At 49.8% G+C, this 18,724-nt stretch overlaps 5 protein-coding genes and 1 long non-coding RNA gene across 11 annotated transcripts in view; 3 read left to right on the top strand and 3 right to left on the bottom strand.

Annotated features, from left to right (window-relative positions):
* NOXRED1 (NADP dependent oxidoreductase domain containing 1) overlaps nt 1-618 on the top strand; it is a 6,031-nt gene extending 5,413 nt beyond the window's left edge. The window contains exon 6 of one of the 2 annotated variants that reach the window (XM_072428418.1): nt 270-618. In XM_072428418.1, the coding sequence (XP_072284519.1) occupies nt 270-481 (212 nt within the window). In that variant the 3' untranslated portion in view covers nt 482-618. The remainder of the gene's footprint in view (nt 1-269) is intronic. The other variant, XM_072428417.1, reaches the window with a different exon arrangement.
* On the bottom strand, nt 602-1,785 carry SAMD15 (sterile alpha motif domain containing 15). Its single transcript, XM_072428421.1, has 3 exons — nt 1,624-1,785; nt 1,151-1,249; nt 602-1,008 (listed from the first exon to the last, which is right to left on the bottom strand). The coding sequence occupies exons 1-3, from the start codon at nt 1,783-1,785 to the stop codon at nt 835-837; spliced, it is 435 nt and encodes a 144-aa protein (XP_072284522.1). The 3' UTR covers nt 602-834.
* A 56-nt stretch (nt 1,786-1,841) lies between these two features.
* Nucleotides 1,842-6,729, top strand: TMED8 (transmembrane p24 trafficking protein family member 8). 2 transcript variants are annotated; one of them, XM_072428416.1, is made up of 6 exons: nt 1,842-2,088; nt 3,953-4,031; nt 4,123-4,228; nt 4,933-5,071; nt 5,144-5,440; nt 5,758-6,729. In XM_072428416.1, the coding sequence occupies exons 1-6, from the start codon at nt 1,971-1,973 to the stop codon at nt 5,973-5,975; spliced, it is 957 nt and encodes a 318-aa protein (XP_072284517.1). In that variant the 5' UTR covers nt 1,842-1,970; the 3' UTR covers nt 5,976-6,729. The 2 variants fall into 2 exon arrangements, with proteins under 2 accessions (XP_072284517.1, XP_072284516.1); XM_072428415.1 differs by having other exon boundaries at nt 4,933-5,440.
* LOC140342285 (uncharacterized) lies at nt 3,925-5,042 on the bottom strand. The gene is made up of 3 exons (XR_011923031.1): nt 4,904-5,042; nt 4,114-4,172; nt 3,925-3,988 (listed from the first exon to the last, which is right to left on the bottom strand). It is a non-coding gene; the product is annotated as an uncharacterized lncRNA (long non-coding RNA).
* Nucleotides 6,730-7,818: 1,089 nt separating the features above from the next.
* On the top strand, nt 7,819-13,132 carry LOC140342275 (uncharacterized). 3 transcript variants are annotated; one of them, XM_072428406.1, is made up of 12 exons: nt 7,819-8,476; nt 8,814-8,987; nt 9,186-9,291; nt 9,436-9,564; nt 9,750-9,948; nt 10,866-10,988; nt 11,084-11,268; nt 11,354-11,550; nt 11,722-11,819; nt 11,897-11,957; nt 12,161-12,258; nt 12,774-13,132. In XM_072428406.1, the coding sequence occupies exons 1-12, from the start codon at nt 8,415-8,417 to the stop codon at nt 12,989-12,991; spliced, it is 1,650 nt and encodes a 549-aa protein (XP_072284507.1). In that variant the 5' UTR covers nt 7,819-8,414; the 3' UTR covers nt 12,992-13,132. The 3 variants fall into 3 exon arrangements, 1 of the variants encoding a protein (XP_072284507.1); XR_011923030.1 differs by lacking the exon at nt 12,161-12,258 and having other exon boundaries at nt 7,820-8,476; nt 11,897-12,015; nt 12,774-12,910; XR_011923029.1 differs by lacking the exon at nt 12,774-13,132 and having other exon boundaries at nt 7,820-8,476; nt 11,897-12,015.
* A 59-nt stretch (nt 13,133-13,191) lies between these two features.
* GSTZ1 (glutathione S-transferase zeta 1) lies at nt 13,192-17,316 on the bottom strand. Of its 2 annotated transcripts, none has more exons than XM_072428409.1 (9): nt 17,260-17,316; nt 16,246-16,297; nt 15,841-15,908; nt 15,611-15,691; nt 15,222-15,347; nt 15,069-15,144; nt 14,878-14,930; nt 14,659-14,708; nt 13,192-13,510 (listed from the first exon to the last, which is right to left on the bottom strand). In XM_072428409.1, the coding sequence occupies exons 1-9, from the start codon at nt 17,275-17,277 to the stop codon at nt 13,384-13,386; spliced, it is 651 nt and encodes a 216-aa protein (XP_072284510.1). In that variant the 5' UTR covers nt 17,278-17,316; the 3' UTR covers nt 13,192-13,383. The 2 variants fall into 2 exon arrangements, with proteins under 2 accessions (XP_072284510.1, XP_072284509.1); XM_072428408.1 differs by lacking the exon at nt 17,260-17,316 and adding an exon at nt 16,408-17,193.
* Between the last annotated feature and the right edge of the window lie 1,408 nt (nt 17,317-18,724).

Below are 18,724 nucleotides of genomic sequence, written 5' to 3'. Positions count from 1 at the left end.
GGGGGAAGGGGTTGACTTGGAGGGAGGGCATGACAGGTGAGTGACTTGGGAAGTGGTGACAGGTAAAAATGACCTGGGGGGGGCAAGTGAGAGTGGCTTGGGGGGAAGGGGTGACAGTGAGTGGATAAGAGGGGGCAGGGTAAAATGACCCTGGGGAAAGGCAGAGCAGGTAAAAGTGACCCAGAGTGGCTAGAATTCATTAGGCAAGATAGGAAGGTGGGGGGGTTCTCATGTAAGCTATATTTCTGGCAACCCTTTATTCTCTATAGTTGGGGGTCAGATTTACCTAGTACACGGATGGCATCACACTGACTCCCCTCCTCTTTGCAGTCTGTTTCCCAGGTTTGATCTGAGCCGTGTCCAGATGAAGGAGACTCCACTCAGTCAGCACCTGGCTGGTTCCACCCAACTCCGAACACAGCTAGCCAATCTGTACTGCACCCTTCTCCATGTGGACCCCCAGCAGACCTCCTCCTCCTGAATGACAACACCTATGTACCAAGCCATGGACATTTAATACATTACTACCAAACCCAGATATGGTGCCACCCTGACATGGGCAAAGTCAGTTTATTGAACACTCACAGATGAATGCAGTAAATGTGGAATAACATTTTATTTTGTGTGGTGTATTGGGGTGAGATGGTGCTGGGTATATTACAGACCACAAACATATACTACAGGTCCTCCTTATATACAGGGTCCAGGAACTCGTGGAGGAAACTGGAGGTGAGCAGAGAGCAGCTGATTGTAGAAGTAAAGTGTTATTGGGTCACGTGTCCTGCTCCAAGGTGAATCGGTTGTTGGATTTATGGGTGGAGCAGTGCTCTCTGGTCACAGGCCTTGCTCCAGGATGAATTGGTTGTAGGTGAGGAGGTCGTGGTTGGCTCCGGTCTGGGATTTCTGCTCCAAAAAGAGCCCCATGTTGTCCCTCCGAGGCAGAGAAATGCTGCGGCTCCAAGCCGGCTCACCGACCCCCAGCAGGTCTCTCACCAGGTTGGCGATGATCTGTAGAGGGAACAGAAGGTAATTATTTCATTCAAAGATTCATGAAAGGGAAAAATCACTGAGGGGACAGAAGATGTGGGGAACACAGACCCCATGAGGGGACAAGGATGTCACTTTGGGTATTATGCAGATTCAAACTCACCTTCATGTCTTGGAAGTCGGTCACCCCGATCTGTGGCAGGGTGGAACATGTGACATGGATGAGTTTTTGGCCATTGATTCCATTTTCAGTGAAGCACGCCTGGAATGACACACACAGTCATGCGTCATATACACTGCAGGGTAATGGGTGACCCTGTAGTCCTGGTTGTCACCCAGGGGTCAGATGATCTAGGAAGGGTTTGACTAGCAATTACATTCAATTACACTCTATAATGTACTGGCTTCTGGGACCCCCCCCCCCCTCGATCAGGTGACCCCCATCTGTAAATACTTCTCAGAACAAAGGTACCCCCCTCTTTGTATATGCCCCACCCCCCTTGTCCTGTGCCCTCATCTCTGTACTCCCCCTCTGTATATACCCCTATCTCTGTACAACTCCCCTAAAACAGATGAGCCCCTCTATGTATACCCCCCCCCCCGTTCTGTGCACAAATGTCCCCCTTCATACATCACCTCGTACTGCGGGAAGCCTTTCCGCCTTATCCAGCCTCCCACGTCCCGGCAGCTCCAGCGCAGACAGTCCGGGACCGGTGACTCCATCTGTGCCAGAAGTGCCTGGCGACCCTTCGCGTCTCTAGCAACCACTACTTCCGTCTTCCTGTATCTCCATGGCATCCACTCCTACATCCAACTTCGCCGAGGTACATTTGCTCGGCTCTCATCGCCTTTAATCGGCAATTTCCGACAGGGCCTCGTTGAGCACCTTAGTCCACGCCCCCTACACGCCGGCTACTGTAATAGGCTGGTATCAGATCCTCTCCGGAGATTGCCGAACAATTCCGAGCTGGAGACAGCGGCTGATGGATGTGGCGCAGGATGCTGCGGCTGAGTCCGGGGAGCGGACTGGGGGTAGCGGAGCAGAGGAAAAGCGGGAGACCGGGGGCTTCGAGGAAAAGGAGGCTGGAGACCTGCCTGCAGGTAAGATGCCGCACCATAGCCCTATGCAGGCCGTTTACCAACATTTAGAGTTATACTTGGGGGTTTCCTTTACTTCCCCTCTTCCTGATATATAGGGCCCTTCCCATAATGCACCTCTTCCTGGGTGGGGGACCCCTATATACAGACCTCTGTCACCCCAAATTAAGTAACATATGGGGCTCCTTATATAATGCACCTTCCTAGATGGGGAGACCCTGTAAACAGACCTTGTTATCCCCTATAGAATGATATTTGGGGCCTTTCCCCTTCTTCCTTGATGGGGGGACCCCTAGATACAGACCTGTCACCCCGTATAGAGTAATATAGGGGCCCTTCCAATAATGCCCCTTTTCCTAGGTGGGGGGCCGCTATATACAGACCTGTCACCCCCATATTTAGTAATATGAGGCCCTTCCCATCATGCACCTCTTCCTGTGTGGGGGAACCCCTAGATACAGACCTCTGTCACCCCATATTTAGTAATATATAGGGGCCTTCCCATAATGCACCTCTTCCTGGGTGGGAGACCCCTATATACAGACTTCTGTCACCCCATATTTAGTAATATATGGGGTCCTTTCCATAATGCACATCTTCCTGGGTGGGGGGACCCCTATATACAGACCTGTTACCCCATATTTAGTAATATTTGGGGCCCTTCCCATCATGCACCTTTTCCTGGGTGGGGGGAACCCCTAAATACAGACCTTGTTACCCCCTATAGAGTGATATATGAGGTCTTCCCATAATGCACTTTTTTCTTTGGGGGGTGTAAAGAATCTGGGGGGTGAGTGGACACAGTCACCATGACACCCTCATCAGATTTCACCTTTCAGGTTGATTTGACTGCTGGAAAATCTTAGATCTCCAATTCAAAGTTATGCAAATAAACCCAGACAGAATTTCATTCCATACCTGGGAAAGGGGTTGCTCACCATAAACCTTACATGTATACAATATACCCCATGAATGAATATCGGGGCCCCTGTGTCCCTGAACACACCAATACCATTTAGCAATCCATCCAATCAGTTTGCTGCTGTTGCCTATTGGATGGCAGTGAGACAACTAACAGTGTGCGCAGTATTTGACTTATCATTTGCACAGGCTCTAGAAGTAACTGCTGCAGCCTGTACAAAGGATATAGCTTACAAATAGAATAATTATTACTGTGTGATATTTAATTACAGACATGCTAAATGACTGGTAAGGGAAGAGTTAATCATGTACAGGGCCCATGGGGGCCACATCACACCTGATGCAAGTCTTGCACACTGCACCTGGTGTCTATAATAGGAGATCTGGGAGGAGTCACTGGGGGCCCATGGAGATACAAGTACCGCCCCTAACTCTGGGGAGAAGGGAAGATAATTACCTGTGTGATTGCAGATGGCGGGAAGCGTGTCATTATCCGGTGATGTACTCAACACAGCCGGGGATGTGTCAGACTGTCTTGCACACAGTCTCCACAAGAGCTTACACTCCAGAGGCGGAGGAGGGACTGTGCTGTTAAGTACATTTGAGCCAAAAAGAGAACGTCTCTGCTAACTCTTTCCTAGCTGTGTATAAAAAACCAACTGCAGGCGGAGTGCAGTACAAAGAGGGTACAGAAAGGATTGCACCATACACAGACGCCCCAGTGCAGAGAATCCTTGGCAGAAGAGCTTACAGTCTACCAGCAGGAGTAGTGGTGAGAAGGAGCAATACACTCCCAACCCACGATTGGACAGTGAGGATGAATAAGGCTAACAAATCAGAGGTCTATCTATACCCAGTCTACCCCCAGTCACATGAATGAGGGGAGAGGTGGGCAGGAAGTGTCCTAGGTGTTTTCCACCTGTGATGTCTGTTTGTCTTCCTGCAGATGGCGGAGTCCTGGAGGAGGCGATGATGGCGTCGCCTGTGGAGGAGAGAAAAAATGAAGAATGTCAGGACAATGAAGGGTATGTAAACATAAGCCCCCCCCCCCCAAAAGACTCTCTGATCCTTGTAAACTCGTGCCAGTGGAGGGGTTAAATCATTTACCTTTTGCAGGGCAAATTTAGACACAGAAGTCACTAACCCAGATCCTGCTGAGACGAGTCCTGATGGAGAAAGTAAGGAGAGATCATCAGAGCCCGCCAAGAGTTCCCTGGACAAGGTGAGCAATCAGAACCCCCACCCCACACACTCCTAATGGGTAATATATATCCCCATAAGGGCACTACAGACACGCAGCATAATGTTCATCAAAGGCTATACCCTCTTCCCCATCCTAATCTAAGGTTACCCCCTCCCAGATCCCTCATCTCAGGCTATACCCCCATCTCTGGTTACTCCCCAACATTCCCTCTTCAAGTTTGTATCCTGTTTATAGCTCCTTTAAATCTTTTGACCCTGGTAATCCCCCCCCCCCATCTAAACCTTTACCATGGTTTACCCCCCATTCCTTGCCCAAGGTTTTACCTATTCCCATTGCTCATTCCAAGTTGTATATTCCCCAATTTTTTATCCCAGTTTAATCCCCATTTCTAAATCTTTTGACCCGGCCTCCCCCTTCCTTTTCAATATCGTCTAATAGTACACCCCCCATCCCAATCCCTCCTCCACATTTATACCCCCAAATTTCATCCTCTCTAATCCTCCTTGCCCAAAGTTACACCTCAACATTCTATATATACATTCAATCCTACTACTTTCCAGTTTTGTATTCTTGATTCTGCACCGGATCAGCTCCCCCAGACGGACAGCCCAAATGGTACGGAATGCCCCCGGAGTCTTTTGCCCACCCCCTGGGGGGTGTCCTATAACAATAATTATAATTCTTTACACATACTCTACATTCCTGTCTGTCCCTTTTTATAGGAACTGGAAGCCCTCCTGTCTGGCTGCTCAGACCCCCCACCTCTGGATGTCCTTATGATCCAGTCGGAGCAGGCCGGCATGGTGAACATAGTGAAGGTGGAGCAGGACACTGATGACCCGGCTGTAACAGAGAAAAAAGGTGAGGATCGAGATTGGCGATATCCGGTGACAACAGACAGAAAAGATTCATCCATTCTTTCATCCTCTGTAGCACCTCCCCCACCTCTGAGACCGGCCACCACCTGGACCAGTGCCAATATTCGGGAATTCAAGCACCGGATGGCTAGTGAGAAGCATGGAATGCTCACTGTGAGGAGGGGGGAGGTGATGACTGTCCGAGTCCCCACACACCCCGAAGGGAAGCGACTCTGCTGGGAGTTTGCCACAGACGATTACGACATCGGGTTTGGGATCTATTTTGATTGGACTCCGGTGACCAGCACAGCCGTGACCATACAAGTCAGTGACTCCAGCGACGATGAGGAAGAGGAGGAGACGGAGAGCCCTTGTGAGTCAGACTGGGGGTGGGGGCTATAGAGAAAAGCCATTTGGGGGCAGGGTGTATATGAATGATGGCTCTTGGGGTAAAAAACTAGGAGGCTGGGTTTTTAGAGGGAGGTAGATTGGAAATGTTTGAGAGTGGGGTCTCCAAGGATGGTGACTCTGCGATCGGTAAATCTATTAGTGTGGTTTTTGTAGGTGGGGTCTCTATTTAGAGGTGGGAACCTGAAGGCAGGCTCCTTGGGGGTGGGGTGGAGAATCTAGATTTCTGTGGCTTCCTCATTCTATCATTCTGGTCTTCCCATACTGATGTTTTTGTTTTAGGGCACAGCCGGGAGGGAGACGTGGAACGTGGATCGGTGTACCGCCTGCGTAGCCGCTACGGGGAGATCATGCAGGTGTTCCGCAGGGACAGTCATCGTGAGGTGCAGGCCGGGAACCACGACTACCCCGGGGAAGGTGTATATCTGCTTAAACTGGACAATTCCTACTCCCTGCTGCGAAACAAGACGCTGTACTTCCACGTTTACTACAGCAGCTGAGAATGTGGAGTGCCGGGATGTGGGACCCCCAAAAACTGAACACCGCACAGCTGGTGTTTAATCCCAGAACTGGGGTGTTTGTGTGTGAATCCACACAGATCAGCTTCTGAAGTCCTCCAATGCTTTGCAGCTCTTCTACCCACAATCCTCTGCTTCTACCCACATACCTCAGGAGGATGGGTGTCTGTGTGCCACCAATAGGGGGAACACTTATGTGCTGCACTGACACTGAGCGGCATGTGAAAGGTTAACAGACCACTTTACACCCTCCAATCCCTCTCCTCGATTAGAAGACCACTGGTCATGGCCGCTCGCCAGTTTCCTGGTGGGGGGAGAGGGGCTGGGTGGGTTTGTTATACATATCACTAAAGCGGGGCCACGGATATCAGAACTGAACACCCCCTCTGTGTCATTCAATGTCGTTGAATTGGTTGATCTGTCCAAACACTCCAAAGGAGACGGCAGAAAAAGGCGACTTTGGAAACTGGTTGTCTCAAAAGGTTCTGTCCTGTGCCCTGGCTTTTGAAGCTGAACTACAGGCAAGCAGATGCATACAATGCGGTTTTACCTGGTGGGGGTTTGTAATTCTGTGCAGCCAGTGCTGTGATCCTGGTACATCAGCAAGACAACAAAGGTACAAGGGAGCAGCACAGTGATATGTGGTGCTATCGCTGGCTTAGTAAAGGCATCATAAGCAGCGGGGGGCTGTGTGTGAGAGAATTTTACATGGGGTATCACATGATCTTTCAGATGGATGGGGGGGGGGGTCATGGTAGTGGGATGGGGGGTGGATGGATGAGGTGCCTTTATTCCTCAGATATGATTATTTATTTGTACTTTTTCCATGTAAATATTTAGAGTTCAGAGTCTATTTATAATATTGGGCAGTGTGCAGGGGGCGGAGCCTAATGTTCAGGAAGGGGCTCTGATGCATTATGGGTTGTCATATTTTGTCCAGGTAGTCACATGATCTGGAGTGTCAGCTCTGTTCTCTGATCTCATGGCTTAATAAATGTATGTCATGTTCATCCTGCTGTCTGATGTGTATTGGATAAGATGGGAGGGGAGGTCACAAGGTGAGCACACCTGTGTAAGAAGCACCTAACTAGAGGCCAGGTATGTGTCCATGTAAGTAAACCTTCCCAGCTCTGAGGTAGGTTGTACAGGAGGTGATGATCCTACATAAAGCAGCACTCTGCCAGGTTGGGTTTTTAGAGCAAATGTCATAAATACAACAACCTCCCACCCCTCAGCCTAATATTGTGTTGACCCCACAAGCCCTCAGAAGGTGCCCCAGCCTGCCATTTCCTAAAATGCACCCTGCTCCCTTATCTTCCATGGGTATATGGTCCTCCCACCCAGTCACATGATCCTCAGACTTGCCAACCTTCCTTTATTGATCCATGGTCCAGGACAAACACTCATCTGCCTATTGTAGGTCCTTTCAGCCCCCTCTGAGCCTCGGGCCCCTGACCCTGTCGCTGGTTTAATCACGATGACCACAGCTGAAGAATCCGCATGACTCCTGAGCAGGGGCACCATTATAGCCTACACATACAGCTCCCCCTGTCCAGGAGATCACATGACCAGGCACTGTGGCTGCTGTCGCCATCAATGTACTGTGGGGGAGAGATGGTGGAGATTACATGACCAGGCAATAAAGCCACTACCACCACCAAGGTACTGACAAGGAATCACATGATCAGGCAATATGGCTACTCCTATCACCAAGGTACTGATAGGGGATCATATGGCCACTACCATCACCAAGGTACTAAGGGGGGATCACATGACCAGGCAATATGGCCACTCCCATCACCAAGGTACTGATAGGGGATCAAATGACCACTCCCATCACCAAGCTACTGATGGGATCACATGACCAGGCAATATGGCTGCTCCCATTCCCAAGGTACCAACAGGTGGATCACATGACCAGGTAATATGGCCACTCCCATCACTAAGGTACTGACGGGATCACATGACCAATGTGGCTGATGCTGGCACCAATCTACTGACTCTCCATTTCTAACCTGGAAACTGAATGTAACAAGGGAAGTCTAGGAAGAGACAACAACCTCTATTATGCCGCAAGGAAATATATCTACTAGGCACTAGTAATGGCAGCAGTAACACACATTCTAGTTTCAGTTCCTCTCTATACTGCCCCTCCCCCAGTGCAGCTTACAGTCACCTACAGGGCGCTACAGGGAATCCCGATTCAGTAGGCCAATCCCCGCACACCGGAAGTAGTATGATGGGGACACGGAATGTGGAGTGTGTAGAATAGCACAGTGTTTAGACTTTCATGAAGCATTTCTATATACCGGAAGCCGGGGTTGTACTGTGACGCAATTTCCGGCTAGGGAGCGTCATTTTAGGCTGTAATGATGCTCCGGCCCCGCCCCCTTGTCTGTAGCGCCCCCAAGCGGGTGGAGGATGGGTCGGGTGGAGTTTTTTGCAGTTTGGGCTCTGCAGGAGGCACCGAGGCAACTGGTCAGGTGGGGGTCCAAGGGAAGTAGAGGGTTGTATGTTTGCATGGTATTTAAATGGGGTAATTCTCTCAATTGCCACTGGAATTTGGGGTGGGAAAAGTTCTCTGTAGGGGTCCCTTTAATTGGGGGGGGGGGTAGTTGTTGTCAGTAAGGACTAGGGGGGGAGGATTTATCTTGTGGACCTTTGTATTGGAAGTAGTTCCTTGTTGGGCCCTTGTGAACGGATGGTGTTAGTTCACTGTAAGGACCCTGGAATGGTTAAGGGGTCCTTGTGATGATGGGGGGGGGGTCTCTGTTGGGCCCCCATGTAGTAATGAAGCTCTCCTCCTCTCTGTCGCTGCAGTAAGGGGGGGCGGATGATGTTCCAGCTGCCATTGCCCCTACCCCTCCCCAAACAGCTGGTCATCTTCAGCCTCGGGGATTGGAGCTCCTACACCAGTGACACCCTCGTGTGTGCCCAGCTAATTGCCGGCTCTGCCCAGCCTCAGCACATTGGGACCCTCTCCGCACAATGCCGGTAAGCAGGGGTTCTGGTCTTCTGGGAAAGGCAAGGGAGGTGGTTGATCCTCTGGGGAGGATTCTATGCACATCACCCTCCAATCAGCTATCGCTCTGGTATCTCCTGGGTGGGGTTAGACAGTGGGACCACCCTCAGTGTATTGTGATTGGTGTGTACCTGCTGCCTCCTCTAGTAATCTAATGTCTGTCCTGGCAGATCTCTAGTGTGGGAGGAAGATTGGAGCCTGGAGATTGTCATGGACTGCGTGAAATTGGCAGCTCAGGGAGTTCCGGCCAAACTGACCCTCACCGTCACCGGGAAGGTGAGGAACAATCTCCGCTTTGTGCTCGTCTCTGCACCCGTCCTCTGTACTCACCTCCAGCCCTCCCTACCTACCTGTTCACCTAACTACCTACCCCCCTACTGCTCGCTCCTATAACCCCCCAGGCCTTGACTTTTCTTTCAGGTGATGAAAGGTTTTGGATTCAGCAGCAGCACCCCGGCCCGGAGGAGACTTAGCACCGGACCCCCCACCAGCCCCCTGTTATCAGAGAGCACAATTGCCCATGTAAGGCACCTGGAGGCAAACATTGAGGTAGGTGCATTGCCTCCTGTGTGGGTCACAGCCATCCCCTGTAATAATGATTTGAAGGTGACACCCTCCAGGAGCCCAGAACAACCCATCACAAAGCAACTAAGGTTGCCCTAGGTTCCTGTGGGCGATTCCATGTTGATCTGGTAATTTACTGACCCCTCGGGATCTGTACATCTTCCTGGCAGGACAAAGTTCTTGTGTCTGAGGTCACCCCGCTGCCCCCCGGTGCCATCCTGAAAGACTCACCACCTTTAAAGAAGGCCACCATTCAGGAGGGAGCCATGGGTGTTCAGGAGCCATCTAGGAGGGTGGTGGCCTGGCCTAGGAACCCCAGAAGGCTGCGCTTTGGGAGCAAAGCCTGCGAAGATGGAGGCATCGGGACAGGTAAGTGATCGTTACTGATCTACATGGAGGTGGTGCCACAGTTATCCTGTCCACCTCTGCATCATCCCCCACCTACCAATCCCTGCCTGCCTCTGAATCATCCCCCACCTACCAATCCCTGCCCACCTCTGTGATCACCCACCTACCGACCCCTGCCCATCTCTGCGGTCATCACCCACCTACCACCCCCTGCCCATCTCTGCGGTCATCACCCACCTACCACCCCCTGTCCACCTCTGCGATAATCACCCACCTACCACCCCCTGCCCATCTCTGCGATCATCACCCACCTACCATCCCCTGCCCACCTCTGCGATATCACTAACCTACCACTCTCTGGCCACCTCTACAATCATCACCCACCTACCACCCCCTGCCCACCTATGCGATCATCACCCACCTACCATCCCCTGCCCACCTCTGTGATCATCCCCCACCTACCACCCCCTGGCCACCTCTGTGATCATCACCCTCCTATTACTACCTGGCCACCTCTGTGATCATCACCCTCCTACTACTCCCTGGCCACTTCTGTGATTGTCACCCACCTACCACTCCCTGGCCACCTCTGTGATGATCACCCACATACTACTCCCTTGCTCATCTTTGTGATCATTATCCACCTAACACCCCTTGCCCATCTCTGTGATCAGCCTACCTACCACATCTGTGCCACAGTCATTGCCAACCTTCCACACCCTCCCTATCTCAGAACTGACTGTGAACCAGGACAGCCAATTGGCATCTCTCATTTTTGGAGCCCAATCCTGGTGCTTTCCACAGAACAGATCCTTTTGTCAGGTGAAGCCAGAAGCTGGGTCACCGCCGGTACATGTCATAGTGAAAGCTGGAGTGTGATTGGCTGTTCCTGTGCAGTAGAATGTTGGGTGACCTGTGTGAATCTTTTTTTCCTCCAGTTTGCCCCTCAGCACGATGGTGCCATAGTGTTTGCCTATGTGACCCAGAAACAGCCATTCTGATTGGAGGAGAAGGAGCCAATGAGAAGCCATGCCAGGATTCACTATGGAAGCTGGAAATCGGTAAGTAACCATGGTTTGGAAAGGGCATTTTATCTTTTTGATGTCTCGGTCAGTGAGGAGCATTGGCTTGTAATGTTCTGATGTTTGCCTCCCAGACAGCGACTTTTGGTTTCAGATGGATAACTGCCTTGGCACTTCCCCCCAGTGCTCCCGGGGCCACACTGCCACCTTTGACCCCGAGACCAAGAAGCTGTTTGTGTATGGTGGGATGTGGGAGAGCCGCTGGCTCAGCAATGTGTATGCGCTGGACACCGTGGAGTGGAAGTGGACGCTGCTGATTGTAAGTATAGTTGTTGGCATGGGGAGGTAGCATGGCATGCCGAACTCCATATATATCTCCTCACCCAGGATTATATCATCCTCAGGCAGTGGGGAAGGTGCCAACCCTCAGCTATCACAGCGCCACCATGCACCAGAGGGAGCTCTACGTGTTTGGCGGTCTGTGCCCACAGGTGGGAACCGAAGCTGGGAGCTGCACCAATGCACTTTATATCTTCAACCCAGAATACAAGATCTGGTACCAACCAATCGTGGAGGGGCAGCGTCCAGTGCCCAGATACGGGTGAGAGGGAACCCCTAGACTGGTAATGCCGTACAGGACTGTCTTTACCCCCCTCCTGCATATAATGGATGGGACTGACCTCATCTAGATTTGCAAATAACAATTATGAGATTGGCTGAGGTTATGCTGGGACTTGTAGTTTATTATTTTCATCTTTTATCTCTCCTGCAGTCACAGTGCGACTCTCTTGGGAAATCGGTTATTAATATTTGGCGGTCGGCGATCTCCGAATCCGGTCTATCTGAACGATTTATACATCTTGGATCTGGGTAAGTTTATTTCAGGCACACAGATCCTTTGGGGTTCTTTCAGGTTGCACTTTTAACCATATTGCTTTGTTCTGCAGGTTACATGGAGTTTACAACTGTGTCATTCTCCCCCTCAGCAGAGAGGCCTTCTCCACGTTGGTGAGATGGCGCCCCCTGGTGTTCTGTGCACTCTCCACCATCACTATTTATCACACTGGTGAGATGGCGCCCCCTGGTGTTTTGTGCACTCTCCACCATCACTATTTATCACACTGAAGGCTGCCTTTTCTAGTGTCTGGGATCCTCTCCTCCTGTGTACCCACTTCTGTCTGATGTATTTAGTGTCGCCCTTTCCTCCGCAGTTTCCATGCAGCCATGCGGGTGACAGATTGCAAGCTCTTGGTTCATGGAGGCTGCTCTGCATCTGGAGCCCTGAGAGATGCATTTATCTTTAATCTGGGTGAGTCCATTCAGTGGGGGAACCACCTTTCCTCATCCAGGTTGTGGAATCTGACCCCTGAGCTCTCACCAGTTTGTTAGGAAGTTGGGGGCAGGTTCTGAGCTTGTACCAAATTGGGGTGGAGGGGCTGAGGTTAGAACACTGGGGATTGGGGAGGATCTTGGATTTCCCTGTAAGTTGGGTAAAGATGGGTTGTGGTCTGAGATCTCCATGAATGCTAGGTATCGATAGTGAAAAGGGTCTTGGTACTTCCTGAATGGAGGTGGAAGGCAAAATCTGAGCATTCTACAAATGGTGAGTAGGGGAAGGAGGGGTCGTAGTGTTTCCAAAATGGAAGCTAAAGGTAGGGATTGAGCCTTCTCCAAAGACTGGAAAGGGGTTTAGGTGCTTTCCATTAGGCAGGGATGGTGGTCAAGGTGGGTTTTGCCTCCCTTTCTCTTCAGGGGGATTGCACATATTTGGGATACAGGAGGTTGTGTTGTATTTTTGGGGTGACTGCAGTGTTGTCCTTGCAGATAAGATGTCATGGAGCTCCATCAAGTTTGGGGTGAGTACCCAGCTTCCACGGGCAGGCCATTCCTTACTGAACCTCACCTCTTCCCACCTGACTGACTCTGACAAAGAGAAGCGTGGAGGGCGAGGCCAATGCAGAGTCCTCATTATTGGTGGAGCTGATGGCTGCGGCAACTTCTATAGTGACACGCCAAAGTTTCAGCTGGATCTGAGCATTTGATGGCTTCAGTGTATTCATTACAATGCTATTACTGAGAATTGCATGAGGGCATTTAGCAGAGGTGTCATGCCAGTATATACAGTATATGTATAGTGGGGAGAGTGGGTATTTGTTGTTCATATATAAAGATATTGCAGTAAAGTCTCAGTGTGGTTCTGTATCAGACATGGCCAGATACACACAGACAACACACACACGGGTCATAATGATTTTTTTTATTGAAGTCTGAGTTATTTCAGAGGCCCCATACACACAGCAAAGCGCACCACTTCAAGGTGCAGTGCAAGACTAAAGTGTTAGTATTTTGCCCCCTTGTGGTCTGCTGGAGCGTGGTATAGAGTCCTGAGCTACAATGGGGTATTAGAAAGGTGGGGTTCTGTCCTCTACGCCTCTTAGGCTCTGAGCTCTGCAGGGGTATCAGGCTGCCGGGATGGGTGGCTGATCTGAAAGGCCTCCAACTCCAGCAGAGATTGGTTGATTCTGGAGATTATGGGATATGGGGTCATGTCCATCTTAAACCTGCAGCAAAAAAGAGAAATTGTGTAAGTATACAGTTAATATTTAGTGTGATGGAGGGCAGGAAGTAATTAGGAAGGGAGGGGATTATTCTGCGTCAGGACTATACATTATTGTGGTGTGTGTGTGTGTGGGGGGGGGGTTATGCCTTGGGTTTACATCATGGTGGGGGTATATATACATTGTGCCCACTGAGCTGAGATTGGGGAGATACAGGGTTAATATTATTAACCCTCCTAGCGTTCTAATTCTGTCCATATTTTCATGCAAAAAGCATTACTTTTTTTGCATGGAATGTATTTTACATTGTATGCCTATAATTCTTAGGCATAGCTCACTAAAATATGTCCAATATTTAATAAATTTAATAATAAACTTATTTTATTATTAAATTTATATAATATATAAATTATACTTACGTATAATTTATATATTATAATTATAATATATATAATTTATATATTATATAAAGATTTATTTTTGTTGGACTCAATACAGCTATTTTATATTGAATCCAATACAAAATTATTTGAATTTCCCGCCGTATATTACACAGCGCTGTACAATAAATAGGGGTTGCAAATGACTGATGACAGTGACACAGGAGGAGGGGAGGACCTTGCCCAGAAAAGCTTACAATCTAAGAGGTGGTGGAAGTATCACACAATAGGAGGGGAGATAGGGAATGGTGGGTGAGTAGTGAGGGTTTAAGATACAGAAGAAGACAGGTAGGTGAGGTTGAAGCATTGGGTTTTGAGTGCTCCTTTAAATGAGCAGGAAGTAGGAGCAAGCTGAATAGGACGAGGAACACAGTTCTAGAGAGTCCGGGCAGCTCTAGAAGTCTAGAGAGATGCCAGGGGGGTATTTTTTTTAACCAGGTCAGAAAGGTAAGTGGGGTTCTACAGAGTACCGGACAAGGGGTAAACAATTTATTAATATTAGAGAGTTTTTATATAGCGCCAACATATTACACAGCGCTGTACATTAAATAGGGGTTCTAAATGACAGACAGACACAGTGACACAAGAGGAGGAAAGGATAATTTCTAAACAATGTGAAGAAAGATGGGGAGGGGCATGTGTTTTGGCCAAGGGTATACATGAGGGCACTGATTTATTGGTGCGAGTGTGTGGTTTGTGTATGGTGCTCACCTGTTGGCATTGGCCACCTGAGGGACAAGACAGAGATCAGCCATCGTCACCTTCAGGGAGAAAACAGTCACTTTATTAATGTGGAGCCCCAGCTGGTGCCATGATTGGCCCTCAGTCTGTCTGTTATCAGAGATTTCGCATTTGGAATAACAAAAACAATAAGTAAAGGAACAGATTTGAACCAATGACTGTCCTTCCCCCTGTCCTGCTCACACTTACCTCGTCCCCCACACAGTACCGGCCAGCTGTATCCTCCAGGAGCCTCTCCAGAGCTGTTAGTAGAGAAGAACAAGTCAGTGAGTGCCCCCTCATGTGAGCAAAGCAACCCCCCCAATTTATAGAGCCTCTGTGTGGTCAACTCCCCCTTAAGCAACAGCCCCTCTAGAGACCTAACCCCTGCAAAATCTCACCTTGGAAGCCGCGGCTGATGAAATGTTTGGCCCATTCTTGGCTCTCGTCCCCCACTTTCTTCAGGACAGCCAGGTTCTGGGGGGGCAGACAGAAGGATGGTGAGCCACCTCATATTGGGGGTTTTCAGGACTGTTCTCATGCCTGGTACTTACCTGCAGCGGTTGGATCCCAGAGGTGATGTGGTCACTGATCATGCGGCAGCGTGCTCTCTGGATGGGGTCTCGTGGGAGCAGAGCTGGGCTGGGTCGGGTCTCTTCCAGGTATTCAATAATTGCCAGCTGTAGGGGAAACAATTATATTTGTCAGAGGGCCTCACAAAGAAACGTGTCTGCTGGATTCACTGTGACGTTCACTCATGAAGGCAATTCCAAAGCCCCCGAATTGTGGTGGTAAGATTCATTCATTGCTGTCAGTGATCGCCCCCCTCCTTCCCTCCTCATGGATTTCATATGATCCTGTATTGGAGGATCTCACATTCTGATTGGTTCTACCCCCTCTTCCTATTAGTGATCATTTCATGGTCCTTAATTATTGTACTCACTGATTGGCTCAGGGTGACACCATCGATCCTCAATGCTGGGACCTGCATCATAGGATTCACCTGCTGGTATTCATCAGTCAGCTGCAAGAGACAGAACGATCATTGGATTTTCCAATCTAAAACTACAATTCCCAGCATTCTCTGATAAAGAGAACCAATCACAGAAACCTTACAGTGGGTAAGATTCATATTCTGTCCCCTCCCCATATCAGCACCTTGAGGAGACCCACCTGTTGGCCGCCATCTTTGATGAGGTTGATGATATGATGGTCGTACTCGATACCTTTCAGGGCCAGAGCTGCAAAGACATACACAGTCAGTAGGAGGTTCGGGCCGGGCTTGGAGAGGCCCCAGGCTCAGGTGCTGGGGTGGGGAACTAATACAAACAAGGCATAACGAACTCACATTGTGATCACATAATACAGCCTGTAGTTCAGGAGACTTTCCAATCTTATTGGCTCTATATAAAAATTCCCCAGATCTGATTGGATGATCTAGAAACATCTGATGAAGTGTACCTGTCTGGATGGCTGGGATTTGACCCAGCTGAGAATTGTGTGATTTGCTGGTTATGGGTGGGTCGGGCCCCCAGGGGAGTCTCAGCAAAGATACATGTGGGGACAGACAGAACTCACCGATCCGAACTCTCCATGTGCAGGAGCTGCGGAAATATCCGAACAAAAGAGGCTGAAGAGAGAAGAGAGCAGAGTCAGTAACCCCAGCATTGCCTCTGCACACAGGACAACCCCTTCCCATACAGCACCGACCATGGCTTCTGCACACAGGCCAGCACTCACCTTCTCCATGGACGCCATACTTCCAGAATAAGACTTTGACCAATCAGCAGAGGTCTAGGATCCGCCCCTCTGGCTCTCCCCCCATGTGGCTTTCATTACAGTAAATTTTGGTACAAAGTGCAAACCCTCCCCCCACACACACACACAAAGTACACAGCCATGAAAGAAATCAGAGTAGTTGCTAATGGTTACAGACCACCATATGAGACAGCAACCAATAACTATTCATTCTTCTGTAATCATGGTGGTTGCGGACTCGTTGCTATGGGTTCCTGCTCCATATCCAATCCTAGTGACCAAGATGAAATGCCTTGATCTAATGACAACGTACAAATCTGGGGGGCAAATAACTCCCATAGCAACAGACTCTGCCCCAGAGATGGGGGTGGAGACAAGGGGCCCCGGGTAGCTAATAATAAGCTTTAAGGTGTAGGGGGGTCCCTGGGGTGTGGACATAACAGAGGACACGGGGAAAGGACATCCAGGGGACTCCAGGTTAGTAAAGGGGCACTTGGGAAGTTTGGGGTTCTACAAGGGCATTGAGACCCCAGCCCAGCCTCTGCTACAGTGTGGGGGGGGGGATACATTACAAAAAAGTCAGGCAAAGGACATGCCCACCACACCCCTGCGGAGCCCTGTGATTGTTTGTTACTCCTTCATATTTGTGGCTGGGAGGGAATATTTTCTGTTATATGAATGTTTCATGTCTGGGAGGGGGAGGCGGACTGGAAACATTCCCAGGAACCAGGGGCAGGCAATTCTCCTTTCCCCTTTGGTTGCTAAAGGATACCGCTACCAGCACACCACGTGACCCCAATCTGACTAGCCACCAATCAGCGCTCAGCACAGTACCTTCCCCAATGCTGCCATCGCGCTGCGTTCAAAGGTCAGAGACCTGATTGGAGTGACGAAGATATAGGCGGGTCTGTTGTAAGGGGCGGGGCATGGGCAGCCATTTTCCCAGAGTCTGTTACGTGGCCTCTAGTGACGAGGTAACGTCATGTCTCCATAGTGACCGGCTGGAAGCTGCCTGGGATGGATAAGGCCCGTAGGCCGGATAAAGCCCGTAGGCCGGGGAAGGGCCCTAGGAAAGAAAAGGAGATAAGGGGCCCCACAATATGGCCGTCCCTGTCTGCCCTCATTGTCCTGTCTGCTGTTACACGATTTCACCGCCTGGGGGAGCCGCCACACGTCTGGTGAGAGTTAATAAGCATTGCTTACCTGTGACCACCACTAACCACTTAGCAATACTAACCTGTGGACCTCCTTCCCCCTAAGCAGAAAACCAATACTAACCCGTGGCCACCCCTAACCACTGACCAATACTAACCTGTGACCACCACTAACCACTGGCCAATACTAACCTGTGACCATCCCAACCACCGACCATTACTAACCTGTGACCACCCCTAACCACTGACCAGTACTAACCTGTGACCCCCCCCCCAATCACTGACTGTTACTAACCTGTAGCCACCCCTAACCACTGACCAATACTAACCTATGACCACCCCAACCACCAACCAATACTAACTTGTGACCACCCATAACCACCGATCAATACTAACGTGTGAGCACCACTAACCAATACTAACCTGTGAACACCCCAACCACCAACCAATACTAACCAGTGACCACCCTAACCACTGACTATACTAACCTATGACCACCACTAACCTGTGACTATCCAAGAGGGTTGCCCACTCTGATAGGTGGTGTAGGGGGTTGCAGTCTGAGGGTTGTAGTGAACTTGGAATCTTTTCTTTCAGCTGGGATGAGACACATTTTGGAAAGATGGGAAGTTATTACATCAACCGGACATTTTTCTTTGATGTGCACCCACCTCTGGGGAAGGTAAGTGACCTAACATCCCCATAGGGTAGATCTGAGACTTACCAGACTTCTCTCATCTGGGGAAGGTAGCAGGAGAATATGATCACACCTAGATCTCAGTGTGTGTGGTTCTGTATAGGTAGGTAATCACACCTGGATCCCGGTGTGTACAGCTCTGTATGGGTAGGTGATCACCCTTGGATCTTGGTGTGTGTGTGGCTCTGTACAGGTAGGTAATCACACCTGGATCTCGGTGAGTGTGGGTCTTTACAGGTAGGTAATCACGCCTGGATCCCTGTGTGTGTGGTTCTGTACTGGTAGGTGATCACGCTTGGATGGTAGTGTGTGTGGTTCTGTATAGATAGGTGATCACGCCTGGATCTCAGTGTGTGGCTCTGTACAGGTTTAACAGAGCAGGCAGCAAATTTTGCTAGGTAGAGATTTATGTTCTCATAATGCCATACTAATTACATTTAAAAAGCTT

This window comes from Pyxicephalus adspersus, chromosome 12, assembly GCF_032062135.1.
Source record: "Pyxicephalus adspersus chromosome 12, UCB_Pads_2.0, whole genome shotgun sequence".
Classification (NCBI taxonomy): Eukaryota; Metazoa; Chordata; class Amphibia; order Anura; family Pyxicephalidae; genus Pyxicephalus; species Pyxicephalus adspersus.
Note: the sequence above shows the minus strand (reverse complement) of the source record. Positions and strands in the feature narration are given on the sequence as shown.

Coding starts and splice junctions, on each gene's coding strand:
- GSTZ1 (XM_072428409.1), bottom strand. Junction 15,348..15,610: donor GTGTCACCCTGAGCCAATCA/GTGAGTACAATA, acceptor TTTCCCCTACAG/CTGGCAATTATTGAATACCT. Junction 15,145..15,221: donor CTGGGATCCAACCGCTGCAG/GTAAGTACCAGG, acceptor CTGCCCCCCCAG/AACCTGGCTGTCCTGAAGAA.
- LOC140342275 (XM_072428406.1), top strand. CDS start 8,415: ATGGGTCGGGTGGAGTTTTTTGCAGTTTGGGCTCTGCAGGAGGCACCG. Junction 9,565..9,749: donor ACCTGGAGGCAAACATTGAG/GTAGGTGCATTG, acceptor TCTTCCTGGCAG/GACAAAGTTCTTGTGTCTGA. Junction 10,989..11,083: donor ACTATGGAAGCTGGAAATCG/GTAAGTAACCAT, acceptor TTTGCCTCCCAG/ACAGCGACTTTTGGTTTCAG.
- SAMD15 (XM_072428421.1), bottom strand. CDS start 1,785: ATGCCATGGAGATACAGGAAGACGGAAGTAGTGGTTGCTAGAGACGCG. Junction 1,250..1,623: donor AAGGCTTCCCGCAGTACGAG/GTGATGTATGAA, acceptor GTGTCATTCCAG/GCGTGCTTCACTGAAAATGG. Junction 1,009..1,150: donor CCGACTTCCAAGACATGAAG/GTGAGTTTGAAT, acceptor TTCCCTCTACAG/ATCATCGCCAACCTGGTGAG.
- TMED8 (XM_072428415.1), top strand. CDS start 1,971: ATGGATGTGGCGCAGGATGCTGCGGCTGAGTCCGGGGAGCGGACTGGG. Junction 2,089..3,952: donor GGCTGGAGACCTGCCTGCAG/GTAAGATGCCGC, acceptor GTCTTCCTGCAG/ATGGCGGAGTCCTGGAGGAG. Junction 4,032..4,122: donor GAATGTCAGGACAATGAAGG/GTATGTAAACAT, acceptor TACCTTTTGCAG/GGCAAATTTAGACACAGAAG.